At 40.1% G+C, this 14944-nt stretch overlaps 2 protein-coding genes and 1 long non-coding RNA gene across 3 annotated transcripts in view; 1 reads left to right on the forward strand and 2 right to left on the reverse strand.

The window, feature by feature from the left end:
* Positions 1 to 12066, reverse strand: part of LOC311001847 (butyrophilin subfamily 2 member A1-like) — a gene marked incomplete at its 3' end in the record, with an annotated part of 33011 nt that extends 20945 nt beyond the window's left edge. The window contains exon 1 of the mRNA XM_083993026.1: positions 11996 to 12066. Coding sequence (XP_083849152.1) covers positions 11996 to 12062 — 67 coding nt within the window. The 5' untranslated portion in view covers positions 12063 to 12066. The remainder of the gene's footprint in view (positions 1 to 11995) is intronic.
* Positions 3137 to 6080, forward strand: LOC311001487 (uncharacterized protein; the record flags this gene model as incomplete). The annotated part of the gene is made up of 4 exons (XM_083992575.1): positions 3137 to 3257; positions 3700 to 3948; positions 4030 to 4146; positions 5938 to 6080. 4 exons carry the CDS (start codon positions 3137 to 3139, stop codon positions 6078 to 6080), a joined length of 630 nt encoding a protein of 209 aa, XP_083848701.1.
* LOC311001291 lies at positions 9410 to 10448 on the reverse strand. The gene is made up of 4 exons (XR_014596157.1): positions 10335 to 10448; positions 10078 to 10211; positions 9796 to 9982; positions 9410 to 9698 (listed from the first exon to the last, which is right to left on the reverse strand). It is a non-coding gene; the product is annotated as an uncharacterized lncRNA (long non-coding RNA).
* Positions 12067 to 14944: the final 2878 nt, after the last annotated feature.

Consider the following 14944-nt stretch of genomic DNA (forward strand, 5'->3'; position numbering starts at 1 on the left):
GGCCAAAGTCATGTTACTGCACAGTAAAAATGGAGTATAAGGCTCTTTTCCTGTTTAAAATTCATAAGGCCCTGTTAGGTAGGTACACGGGAACACACACACACACACACACACACACACACACACACACACACACACACACACCTTGCCTTTGTATTATCCGCGTCTTACTTTGAAAACCGGAAGTCATCTCGCTTGGTTCTGAACTAGCGTTAGCTTCGTCAGTGGACTCGGAGAATTTACCGTAAGTTCTATGATACGGGCGCAGTTCAAATGTTTGTGCGGCTGGCTTGACTCCGCGAGGAAGAACGACGGCTCACTTGACCGCAGTGTCTGACGGCATGTGTTTTGTAGCAACACGTCAGCATTGTTGAACTGAGTAAAGACCAAAACGCTACAAAAAACACCGACTTCGACTGTTCAGATTAATAAGCGAGCAACACAATGTAAGGAAGTAAACAGCAATATTACTAAGTTTACGGAGAGACATGAATCTATGAAGCTGAACACTAGTTTTCAGGAGCGTAGAGCATACGGTGGTAACATATCTGTTTACCTTTAACAGGTGAGCACGAGACGAAAGCCAAGAGGAAAATTAAAGTCCAGAGAGAAGAAGTATCCATGAAGTCTTCGAAGTTCAACTCCAACATCTTCATTCACGATGGTAGCAGCTCGACACTCGAGACTTTGCTCAATATGACTCGCCGCTTCAGTCCAGTCTGTTTAAGGTTTGAATCAACCATCTTTGTCAACACGTCATGATGAGTCACGGTTTTGATCCGTCAGATCATGCGTCATCTCGGGCCTGCCCATGGGGCGTGCCTGTCCCTATATTGCAAAAGCGCCCAAGAACTGACAACTCTGCACTGTTAGTGAATGAGCAAGTGTATATTTTCACATTTCTAGATCACCGACGTTAATAGCATCACCGTGGATCCTTTACAGATTAATATTAACACATAGGCAAAAAAAAAAAAAAAACAGTTGTCTACATTTTGTAATAGGCCTAAACAAATTATAAGTGTAATTTGATATGACCAAGACACCTGTGTTTTTGTTTAAATCTAGTAATGGCTGATTGAATAAACTAATTTTGAAATGATTCAGTGATTGCTGGCAACATGTCATTGTCCGTGGATTGTCAGTGGACCTCCCGTTTTGGGAGGGGAGCTGGAGATCATTGTCGAGTCCTTATCTGACCTCACTTTTAACTACATATTTTATCGGGTTTGTGTGTCCACCGCTATCCTTCACCACATTGAGGGAGGGAGGTTTGTTTTGCCACTCAGTCTGAACGAAAGGGCCCTGTCCCAGGGCAACATTACATTGAGTGCTAAAGTGGATCCAACTTTAAATCATTCTGAGCTCAACGTGTCAATAACTATAAACCTATAAAATACCTACAGACTGGGAAGTAGGCTACCATCACTACCAGATAAACATGGTGATTTCTGGCTATTACAATAGACATTTAAAACAATTAGGGGAGAGTCCCTAAAATTCATGTTGTTACCCTGTTATATTTCACTTTCAGAATTTAGATGACAACATATCTCCTTGACAGTATGTTGGCTGTATTAAGTTAAAATATCATAGCATATGTCTGCATATCTTCCTTTAATTAAACAGTAGCTACAGTGGGGCAAAGGGCAGGGAGGTCAGATGACAATGAGTCAGACTAGAACCACTGGCCAAGCTGCTGACAGGACTGTTAGATAATCACATGATAAATCACAAAGAAATAAACAGAACATTTCAAGCTCTATCGTTGAAAATTTCTAGGGTTTAAGGGTGTTTTTCGGTGCCCATGGGACCACTGAGAAGATTTATAATGATTTAGAAAATAAAGACAATTTTGCTTGTATTTGGAAGGCAGACTCTGGTGGTGTCAAGCTTTGTCCTTAAAGAGTTGGTAAGGCAGTCATGGCCGATACTCTTAAACTCACAGTGTAGTTCAAGTTACCTGTGTCTGTTTAATGAAAAAAAAAAAAACCTCACATGAGATCATCAGTAAAAGTAAAAGGGGCCCAGAGTCTCTAAGCTTTGACATTTGAGGTGTGAAGGACAAAAAAACCGTGAAGCATCCTGCACAAACAAGTTCTTCACACTTTAGAGCTGATGCAGCAGGAAACTGTGGCCTGTGTGATGTAAAGACATAAAAAGAGAGATGCAGCCCCCACGATCAGTCAGTTCATCTGTTTGCAATGGAGATATCTGCACTGTGTACCATTGTTGGTGAGTCCTGAACTTTGTGTCATGAATAATGACTGAAAGCTGAAGTTGATGTGTTATTGATGACCTCATGGTCATGCAAAAACATGCTACTGTATGCAAACCACTTCTAGTGGTTTATTATTTCTTAAGGTCCCTTTTGTACATTCAGAGTTTGGTAAATCTGCCTTTTTGGGGCTGGAGAGTATTCCCTCTTGCTGATTTTAAACGTATGGTGGCTGACCTTTGTAAATCATCCTGCAATTGTTATTCAATGCAGTTGTATCTATGTTCTGCTGCTGCTTGTAAACTTTTTGTCCCTGTAAATGAGGGAAACCTCAGTGACCAACGAGTTAAAATAAAGGTTTAAATACAACTTCACATGATATTATAACTACAGAGGAAATACGAGGAATTAGAAAACAAATCTAATAAAATTTTGCATTTCCATGATATTCAGCCACTGTTAGCAGCTGCTCCTTGTTGCAGCTTTGATCATGTACAAGGTGTGAACTTGGGATTGCACATGTTATATGTACTGTAGCACTCTGCAGCTGTTGACTGAACTGATTTTGTTTTATTGCATCGTATGGTGAAGAGGCAGGAGGCAACGAAATTTGAGCAGCTTAAATTAACTCAATTATCGTTCAAAATCACATCCGTAGTGAAACAAGGAAGACCAGAGATCAGAAAAAACACACAAGCGACCTTGTTAATCATGAACACAAAACATATTCATGATGAAATAAAAATCTGTTTGCCATCGTCTGTGTTTCTTGCAGCTACTCTGACAGTCCTGCCAAACAGATCCCAGTTCTTCAAGTATGAGTCTGTGTCTCTGAGCTGTGGGCAGCAGAGAAACTCCTCTGAGTGGAGGGTTAGGAGGAACACATCCCAAAACATAAATGAAGACTGTCCCACAGATATGGACAGAGAAGAGGCGTCCCACTGCTCTGTTGATACCGTTTACCCAGCAGACTCTGGAGTTTACTGGTGTGAGTCTGCAGCAGGAAAGTGCAGCGACACCGTCAACATCACAGTAACAGGTGAGTTAACTTTAAACAAGCTGCAGCCAGTAGACAGTGACACTCAGAGTCGGATGTTTAGACAAATGAACAAAACCATTTTAATGGATTTTGTTAACCACAGTTGATCTAGTTCAGTGCCGTCCTAAATAGATAACGAACAGGGCCTATTTTCGTTTTCCTGTGCAGCAACGTGTGGTCGAGCACGTGACCTTCTCTGGATTCACACTATTCACACACATCATGCATCGCCCACTCACTGCGATCAAAGTCTATATGTAACTCGCCAGATAACGGATATTATTCATAAACCCTACAACAAGAAATCATCTCGTATCCCTTTGACGATTTCCTGAGGTTTCCTATGTTCAAAAAGCCAAAACCCTTTGGTTCCTGTGACCATAAACTCTGACTTATACTGACTTGTTCACTTTGGTTCTTGTCTGAAACGTGTTTTGTCCAGGAGGCTCTGTGATCCTGGAGAGCCCGGTCCTCCCTGTGATGGAGGGAGACGATGTGACTCTGAGCTGTAGAGGTAGGGATGGTTCCTCCTCCAATCTCACCACTGATTTCTCCAAAGACGAGGTCTTCATCAGGAGCAGCTCCACAGGAAACATGACCATCCACAGAGTCTCCAGGTCTGATGAAGGACTCTACAGGTGCAACATCTCTGGAGCTGGAGGCTCACCAGGCAGCTGGTTGACTGTCAGAGGTGAGGTTGAAGTTTAAAACGTCAAATATATATAATATGTTTGATTGAGGCCAACCTGTCTGTGGTGTTTCTGTTTTGAAGCGAGGCCTGCTGAGCTGCCTCAGCCTTCCCCCCTTACATGTGTTCTACTTCCTGTGTTCGGGGTCTTCCTGCTGCTGGTGATGGTGATGCTGCTCTTCCTCTGGAGACACCACAAAGGTCAGTCTGTTTTCGTTATTGTTGTATTAGTTTGATTCTTGTGTAGTCGTAACGGACTGTTTTCTTCAGGCTGTAAAACGGTGTTAAAGGATAATTTTCGTTTTTTACAACCTGGACCTTATTTCTAGCATAAAATATGATCATTCTACTCACCCAGACAACTTTGGTGTCATTTGGAGTTGTTTTGAAGAAATTAGCCCCAGTGGAGCGGCGCGTACGTCCGTATAATGCGCGAGCACGGGGCACGCAATGCAGCCTCTAAATAACACATTATCCGCCGCAAAACTCGTTCATTTCGCCAATATTTTGTTATGATACACTAGTGATATTCCCCTCCGAGCCCGTGGTGGCATGTTATCAACATGCTGCGCCTGTAGGTTGACCTACTAACCTCTGACCTGGATGATGTCATCTCCGACGGCTGCCCGGCTCATTCTGATAATAATCATTCTGCTTCGGCATTCAGGTCCATTTTTAGCGCAACTAGCCGGAGCTTTAGTGAGTTCAGGTTGAGGAGAGGAAGCCTGTGGAAGCTCAACTTCATCCAGCTGCTCATTTTGTTCTGACAAGTCAGAAACACGCAGAAACGAACCATAGCATTGGGCAGCGGTCGGAGATGACATCATCCAGATCAGAGGTTAGTAGTCAACCTACAGGCGCAGCATGTTGATGACATGCCACCACGGGCTCGGAGGGGAATAGCACGAGTGTATCATAACAAAATATTGGCGAAATGAGCGAGTTTTGCGGCGGATAATGTGTTATTTAGAGGCTGCATTGCGCTGCCCCGTGTTTATACGGACGTACGCGCCGCTCCACTGGGGCTAATTTCTTCAAAACAACTCCAAATGACACCAAAGTTGTCTGGGTGAGTAGAATGATCATATTTTATGCTAGAAATAAGGTCCAGGTTGTAAAAAACGAAAATTATCCTTTAAGGTCTACGACCATCTTGTGATTCATTGTATGAAAAACTTCTGTTAGATCCTGGTCTCAAGAAATACAATGAAAAGCATGAGAATGTATTCTTTTTGTGGTTTGTGACCACAAGCAACACATGCAGTCGTGCAGCGCTACATCAATTACGCCTTTGACTTTCTGTTGTGAGGTGCAGATATCAACCAATCTTAAAGGGACAACGAGGAGTTTCTACTTAGTTATAAAAAAGTCTCACGTTAATGTGGATGAATCTACGCTACGCACACTTGTTAATGGCTCCATTTTCGATAAATATATCGTTTTGTCTCTATCGTTATTTTGTTATTTTAATTAATGGTGGAAATGCTGGGCGAGCCGACCAGCGTTTCCTTACTTTCGGTTTCGCGGACGCTCATGAGAATAACGCAGCTGAATCGCCGTTTATGGTCGGAACTACGACGGTATGTGATCGTCTTCCAACCTCTGACTTTAATTCTTGATGAATAAAAACATGAGTCTGTCTTGCGCCGGCCAAAGAATTTCACGGTGCGCGGAGGCTCATAAATGTAGTGTGAAAACGCTTCGCTTTTCCAAAACTCCTCGTTGTCCCTTTAATGATTTCTGTATCTCTTAACAACAACAACAACAACACTAATCCATTATGGAAAGTCTGGTAAAGATATTGACCAGGTAGCTCCACATCCTTAGTAGATACTCTATCGTAGGTAACCTAGTATGTGACTGAACCACTGAAGGTCACATGATGATTTATATAACTATGATGCTGTCTGGGAAAAAATAGAACACAAGACGTAGATTAAGTCTGATCTCAGATGTATTTATTGTAAAACAATTATCTTGTCTCTCACACAGCTCATGGTCCCCGTCTGGATCCACAACAGTTTAATGTTTGCGCAGTGTATCGGAAGTCCTCCTCCTCTTCCCTCTGGTTCCCAAGCAACCTGAAACCAGAGCAGCTCGTCTTTCGCTCGGTACGGTATCGAGTCGTATCCTAGACTGTGAAGACGAGCGGGAAGGAGGCAGCGACTGACAACCTGAAGAAAAAGAATTGGTCGAGCTCTGCTAAAGAAACAAAATGTTTGGTGGCGATTTGGGGATCGGCAGAATTTCAAGAAAAGCTACAAAACAGAACTAGAAAGAACAAGTTGTATGAATTTCCCTTTGGGGCTTAATAAAGTTAAGTAATTCTCAAGACCTGGTCAGGGCTGGGTTCACTCCAACATCAGACCAAATAATTAATAAACTCAAAAAACTGAAAAAGGAACTAAGACAAAAGGCAAAAAAGCAAAAATATATCCACTGTTGTGTTTACGTCCACCTGAGGAAGGGAGAGTAACGTCCTCCCACTTTGGTTCCACTTGAACTGGTGTGAACGCTGCTGGTTCAGATTCACCAGAAACCACAGATATTCCGAAACACAAAAACCGAACCAGAACCAGAACCAGAACCAGAACCAGAACCGTGTCGGTCTGAAAGCACCTTCAGTGACATAACAGATTTCAGGGCCGATCCTGCTGTTGTAGTCCAGCCAAACAAACAAAAAAAGCATTTGTTGGTGCATTAAGAGTTACCTACAACTGTTTTCTCAACAACACTCAGTTTCACTTTATAAAATACAATATTGAAACTGAAATAAATATATTGTTATAGATTATGTTACAGTCTTCTTGATTGATTGATGACATGTTTGGTCGGTGTGGTTACAGGCAGATTGGGGACGGCCCCACCCAGTCATTTTAGTAAAAAGCCTTCAGATGTTTTCCCTTGATTCATCAAATGTTCATTCAGTAAATTGCAGTAGCCTAAATATTTTCACGGGCAAAACCAGATCAAAACACTACAAGTATTCTTGGAACAAGGGAAATAAATTATAAACCTAACAATATCTGAACATGCTGATGTAATGGGATAATATGTTAATTGAGATCCTTTTGTTTTTCTGTGTACATCATATTGTGTTTATTGTGTAAAGTAACTGAGAATCACACCGTTATCATTAACGTTCAATGAGATTCCACTGATCCTGTGTATCAGGTCTACAGGTAACAGGTGTATAAACTCTCAACAGAGTCTAAAACTTACAGATTGGATGAAAAAACATTTCCAACGGTTGGGGTGAAGCGTCACTATGACAGGAAGTGAGTTAACCAACAACTGTCACATTAAGAGAGTGTTTTCAAAATAAAATGAGAAACATCAGAGTCCAGGCATAAGCAGGTAAGAAGGTTGTTACAGTAAATGTTCAGTCATTACATTACTTCTTTGTTGTCAAGAATCGCAACAAATAAGGTTTCATTATGAAGTGTTTGAAAATGAAGATGATGACACCTAGTGGTCAATCCTGATACTGCACCTTTAAATGAGTACAAATGAATAAAATGTTGTTCCTGTTGGATTTACAGTAATATTAAGCTTTGGCTTCTTCCCGCTCCTTTTGCACATAAATCAGTGTTAAGTCTTGTTGTTGTTTCATTTTGTTTTGTTGTCTTGTATTTATTGTCATTTGTTTTTATTCTGTGTTCAAATAAACTTTCATCCATCACTTCATCATCACAAATTATCAAATATATCCATAAATACATAGATAATAATAAACCTGATTTACAATCATAACAAAAGTAACAAGAAGAAGAAAAAAAATACAAAGTTACACAACAAACATTAACAGACAATGAGTCAGGAAAGGCAACCGTGAAATCACAAAGAGTCCGGCAAATATGTAAACATGCACATACGTACATCATAACACATCCTAAGTGCTGTTGACAGGTTTAACTTTAACACCTCTGCAGAGGAGAAAGGTCAATAAAGTGACCTTGCTCCTCTTAGTTCCACCATTCCACCACTAGAGGTCACTAGACAACAGGACAAAGTTTCTCTGCTGCTGATCTGAAACATTTCTGATCAAGATCAAAGCCAAATGTTTTAACAGTTGTCATTTAAAGTTGTTTCTTTCCACCATTATTGGATTGGATCCAGTTTTTGAAGCTGTGGATGAGCAGGGAGGGTTTTCCAGAAACGAGGTTCAATAAACTCTGAGCCCAACGCTGTCGCTGAAGCTCATCTAAACGAATCTGATTGTGGATTGTGTATTTGATGAGTTTGATGAGGGAAACCAAGAAATCCCATTAGCCTCCGTAGCGTAGCTCTGAGCAGCTCACGGCTCTGCTCCACCGTTCTAAAAATATCTTGCACCGACGGTTAAAGGTAACAAACCTACTGCTATGACTATAGGGATTATGGCAATGGGCCAATTTGCCAAAATGTTGAACTATCCCTTTAAACTATGTGAATTATTTCTGTTTCAACTTGATCGGACTGAGAAGTAAAGGACAGACAGCTTGGTCAGACTCAGGGTTTCTTCAGGTTATGTTCACAGAGTCTGTTACCATGGTGACTGACTCAGAGTTTAAGTTGAAGGCTAAAGAGCCTGAGTGCATTTTATTTACATGTGTCTTCTCACTGAAAGTAAAATCTAAAACTCCTGACATGAAAATACTGAGTGAACTTTGACCAGAATGAACGACATGGTTCAGTGTTGGATCCTTTCTCTTCAGTTTCGTTTTCCTCACTAGACCTGTAATATTCACTGTTTGCTGTGTTCGGTGTTCACAGTGATCAGTCATCAAATACTTTAATAATCTCCAAACTTTGTGAATCCTGAGTTTTTCTCATTAACATACATTTTAACATTTAAAAACCTAGATCACCTTGAAACCCCCTCAATTAAATAAACTGTTTTAATTTGTAGTTGCATAGTGATGACAATTTATTTCTAGATGCAGTGTAGATCGTTTTGTAGAAAAATAATATATAATTTATTGGGTTTCCAGTAAATTATTAAAACCAGATAAATACACATGACATATAAATAAATAAATAAATAAATAAATAAATAAATAAATAAATAAATAAATAATAAACAATAAAAAAGCGACAAGAACAAAACAGACAAAGTTTAACAGACTGTAGACATGACACACACATCATAACACATCCTTAGTGCTGTGACAGAAGTTTAACTTTAACACTTCTGCAGAGGAGAAAGTCAAAGTGACCTCGCTCCTCTTAGTTCCACCTTTCACCACTAGAGGACACTAGACAACAGGACAACGTTTTTGACTAAAGAGAAACTTACAACACTGACAGTTTGGAGCCTGTGAGACAAACGGCAACTTCCTGACACATTATCTTCATATAGACATATTATATTTACATATTACATACATTACATGCTGTACATAGCCTATGATTAACATACTAGATGTATGTAGCCATTAATTCATCACAGATCTTGACACATAGTTTTGCTCCACCAGCTCAGCTTTGACATGAGAACTGGTTGCATCGTGTTGAAAAGTCTTCAAGGATCAAAGTCAAAGGTAGAAATGTGCAACTTGATCTGGAGTGGAAACACCATCACGGCAGCAAAGTTTGGTGTCTGAAATAAAAGTCTGACAAGTGACTCTGCTGCTGCTCGTCAACACTTCTGATCCAAGTTCTTCTTTTGAAGATCAAACCCAAAAGTGTCCGTGAACAAAAGCCAACAGTTTTAGCAGCTTTCATTTAAAGTCATCTGTTTCCACCAAAGGGTTTAGATCCAGTTTTTGTAGCTGTAAATTAAGAGAAAAAAAGCACATTATGTAAATAACATGTCAGTAGAACAATCAGGAAATACAAAAACCATCATCCAGTTGTTCAAATACAAACCTTTGACACCTTTGTGTTTTTCCAAACGACTCTTCCTCTTATCCTGAGGAAAACTTGTCCATAAAAAGATTTGAAAGATCCAGGACAGTGAAACTTTCATCTCCATCAACAACAACTATCAATGTTCTTCCAATCAAAGCACCTGGACTGGACATTGTGTGTTCAATACGACATCACACTCCACATCCTGGATGAACAGAGAACAGATGTTCAGTCATTAGTCAGACAGATCCCAGACAAGTTTGCCACAACAGGAACTGACAAGTTTGTTAATTTACTTACATGTTTTTGTTTATGTGTTTGTTTTTGATGTTGTTGCTTAATCGAGAATCCAATGAAAATAACAGTCAGGACCAACGAGCAGAAAACCACCGGCAGGATCCAATAACGGTGTCTGGTCTGATCAACTTCTGTGACTGAATGAAACAACAGCTACAGTCACTGACAGGACAGAAACAACAACAATAACAAAACACCACACTGACTGAAAATGTCGCTTTTGTTCCAGTCGTCCTCACAAACTCAGACTGTTTCCTCACCTTTATGGTCTGTCTTGTCTCTTGGATCAGGAGTTTGGAGATCTTGGGAAAACGACAGAATCTCCGTCATCCTGGTTTTGAGGTCTGAGTCTAAAGACACAGATTTAAAACATTTACAAAACAACATTAAACAGAAACATGATAATTAAAAACCAAATGTTAAAGATCTAAACAAATGTACTCACCAACAACAAGCTGAACTATCAAATACTTCCTTAAGTGTGGGATGTCACATCTGTATCTCCCTGCATCTCCAGATGTTACATTCAGGATCTTCAGTGATACGTTTCCATGTTTCAGCTCCTCTGTGAACAGCTGAGTCCTGTTGACGTACGATGGGATCTTCTCTGGAGCTTCTTTCATGTCACAGTACAGGAGAACAATGTCGATCCAGTTCTGATCTGAGGGGTCTGGTTGGAGATCGGGTCTCGACCACTCCACAACAAACTTCTCCATGTCTGATGGAGGATCCAGGTGACATGGTAGGATGACATCATCTCCTGGGGCAGCAACGATTGGCTGAGATGGACTATTCATCCTAAACACACCTGGAAAATGGAGAGAACAGTAAAATGTCTGGAATTTAAATTATTGTAGCTATGTTTTATATTTCACTTGTGAGTCCAAAAACTTTCTTTGACTTCAGACAGCTCTAGCAGTGGCTGGACTAGACATCTGTCATAACTTGATTCTTGTTTTATTGATTTAGCAGCTTAAACCAAAAGAGCTGCTGAGTGTGGTGGCCCTGAAGTGCAAAACACAACGGCAAATCAGACAACAACGGCAAAAGAGGAAACACAACGGCAAAAGAGAAAACACAACACAAAAAGAGAAAACACAACACAAAAAGAGAAAACACAACGGCAAATCAGAAAACACAAAAGCAAAAGAGAAAACACAACACAGAAAGAGAAAACACAACGGCATTAACCAAACCGGAAAAGGTAGGTACCCTCGAGTGGAATACGTCAACGCGGCCGCCATCTTGGTCCGGGGGAAGCCGTGTCTACTTCCTGCACTAGTCAACAGAGGCAGAGGTCTATCAACCATTAAAATCACCATAACTCACTGAATATTCAACCGATTCTCAAGCCGTTTGGTTTATTATAAATGTCAGACACATATTTATGATACAACAACAACAACAAAATTTAGAAAAATTTTATAATTTTTTTTTATGTATTAAACATACACGTAGATAGCCTACTCAGACACCCCACATGCACAAATACACTGTTTTCTGATTTGCCGTTGTTTAGTAATTTGTCTTTGTGTTTTCTCTTTTTGTGTTGTGTTTTCTCTTTTGCCGTTGTGTTTTCTCTTTTTGTGTTGTGTTTTCTCTTTTGCCGTTGTGTTTTCTCTTTTGCCGTTGTTGTCTGATTTGCCACCGTAGCTGAGAGGCTAAGAGTGTCCGACGTGTTAACAAAAGAAACGCACTGTGATTTCTGTACTAAAGATCAATCTGTTAACAATGAACAAAAAACAAACAAGATCAACGCATAATAAAAAGTGTACAAACTTCAACTAAAGTAATCACAGTGATCAACGAAATAGAAAACCCAATTCATGGCTCCTACAATTGACCGTTTGGTCAAAATGTGAACATTGCTGATGAATAGACAAATAGACGCGTTTTCAGTGTTGGTAACGTATCAGTTTACCTTTAACAGGTGAGCAGGAGACAAAAGCCAAGAGGGGAATAAAAGTCCAGAGAGAAGTAGTATCCATGAAGTCTTTGAAGTTCAACTCCAACTCCAGAAACTATAGTTTCCTATAGGCTCTCAAAGGACTGCAAGTGGTGATGGTACTGTTCTCCTCCTCCTTAATATTGTTCTTCCTAGGACACGGACACACACACACACGGACACACCAGTTTTCTTTTACTTATGGAGCAAAACATATTGTTAAAAGCAAATCACCAACATCTCTATGCTGTCAGGATGCAACATATGTTTTATCAGATTTCTGTCTTGATAACAGAATTTTAGCATTATACAGGTCGGAAAAACTGTAGCAACACGTCAGCATTGTTGCACTGAGTAAAGACCAAAACGCAACAAAAAACACCGACTTCGACTGTTCAGATTAATAAGCGAGCAACACAATGTAAGGAAGTAAACAGCAATATTACTAAGTTTACGGAGAGACATGAATCTCTGAAGCTGAACACTAGTTTTCAGGAGCGTAGAGCATAGGCTACGGTGGTAACATATCTGTTTACCTTTAACAGGTGAGCACGAGACGAAAGCCAAGAGGAAAATTAAAGTCCAGAGAGAAGAAGTAGGCTATCCATGAAGTCTTCGAAGTTTAACTCCAACATCTTCATTCACGATGGAGCAGCTCGGAGTTGCTCAATGACTCGCCGCTTCAGTCCAGTCTGTTTAAGGTTTGAACCAACCGTCTTTGTTTAAATGTCAACACGTCAGGATCATAGATATATAAATGTTTATATATCTATGGTCAGGATGACTCACGGTTTTGATCCGTCAGATCATGCGTCATCTCAGGCCTGCCCATGGGGCGTGCCTGTCCCAGGCACGAGCACAACGACACGCATTGGTCCAATGGAAGCTCATCCTGGTGGCGGAATATGGGTAGGCCTAGCTATTATTGCAAAAGCGCCCAAGAACTGACAACTTTGCACTGAAGAAAGATTCCCACTGCTATGTGCAGGGGACAATAAAGGTTTTCTGATTCTGATTCTGATTCTGATTCTGGTGTTTAGTCCTTAATCTGCCTCCTTTAGTCACAGTGATTCATATAATAATTGTACATTGATTCATTCATTCATTCAGTGTATTGGAAATGTACTTCATCTTCCCCTCAGCAGCCTAAAACCAGAGCAGCTCGGCCTTGGCTGGTTTCAGTATCTGAGCTGTAAACAGTGGAGTTGTAAACATCTTCTAAATAAACCTGTTCACACCAGAATCTCTCTCTTAATGACCAGGCATTTTAGTGGTGGTGCTATCATCACTGAGGCATTCAGTGGCAATGCCATATGGCAGACCCTCCAAAAATGCAAACAAACAACAAATCAACTGCTATACGTAGAGGTTTATCCACAACTGTTCTATCAAAAACACTCAAACCAACCTCATGCAAACCAACAACTGTCACATTAAGAGAGTGATTTCAAAATAAAATGAGAAGCATCAGAGTCCAGGCAGAAGCAGGTAAGAAGGTTGTTACAGTAAATGTTCAGTCATTACATTACTTCTTTGTAGTTGACACCATACTTCATATCGCCGGTGCATATTCTCATTTGTCCAGGTCATAGTATTTCAAAGGAGGTTAAATCGAAAGCAACTGGACTTAGTTATTTGTCTAGGAAGACGTTTCACCTCTCATCCAAGAGGCTTCATCAGTTCATGTAGCATCTGACCAGGCTGGGACTGGTCCAACTATCTGGTGTGGAGACTCACTATTTAACCTCTTGTGTGGGCGTTTCACAAGGGTGATGATGTCACTGGTTCCCTTTTGTGCTCCAAGTGACAACGACAGTAGTTGGAGTGACAGTCGTTGGTGGGAAGTTGGTTTCGACTTCGTTAGTGCCCTATTGTGTTCTAACGACAGTCGTTGGAGTCACTTGCCACTTGTGAACAGTAGTTGTAACAACTACTGTTCACAAGTGGCAAGTGACTCCAACGACTGTCGTTAGAACACAATAGGGCCCACACAAGAGGTTAAATAGTGAGTCTCCACACCAGATAGTTGGACCAGTCCCAGCCTGGTCAGCTGCGTACATGAACTGATGAAGCCTCTTGGATGAGAGGTGAAACGTCTTCCTAGACAAATAACTAAGTCCAGTTGCTTTCGATTTAACCTCCTTTGAAACATACTTCATATCGCAGCATAATGAGGTTTCATTATAAAGTGTTTGAAAATGAAGATGATGACATCTAGTGGTCACTCTTTAATACTGCACCTCTGAAGGAGGACAAATGAATACAATGTAATAATATTTTGTATTCATACAAATCAACATTGAACCTTAAACTTACGGGGTTTTTTTTTTAGTTACAGCAAAGATGTTAATACTTCTCTGTTATATGATAGAATGTATTTCTTAATCCATGCAGTGAAGGGGTTAAACTTCTGACTGTTGTGTGTTTTTCTCTCCACAGATCTAGAGATCGCACGGAGCCTGAGTGCATTTTAATGTACATGTGTTTTCTCACTGGAAGTAAATCTAAAACATCTAAAACTCCTGACATGAAAATACTGAGTGAACTTTGACCAGAATGAACAACATGGTTCAGTTGGATCTTTTCTCTTCAGTTTCTTTTCCTCAATAGATTTTAAATATGAATATTAATATTCACAGTTCATTGGCTCTGTTCGCAGTAAAGGTCACTGACACATAGTAAAGTGTATCACACTATAGTAACAACAAGCAGAAAAAATGTGATGTTGAATGAATTAACATAGGGAGAAGGTTTAATAAGATTTGATCAGCTTTGGCTTCTTCCCACTCTTTTTGAACATAAATAAGTGTTAAGTCTTGTTGTTGTTGTTGTTGTTGTTTCATTTTTATTCTGTTCTGCTTCTATTCTGTGTTCAAATAAACTTTCATTCATCACAAATTATTAAATATATTCATAAATAAATAG

Source organism: Trachurus trachurus, assembly GCF_905171665.1.
Source record: "Trachurus trachurus genome assembly, chromosome: 18".
NCBI lineage: Eukaryota > Metazoa > Chordata > Actinopteri > Carangiformes > Carangidae > Trachurus > Trachurus trachurus.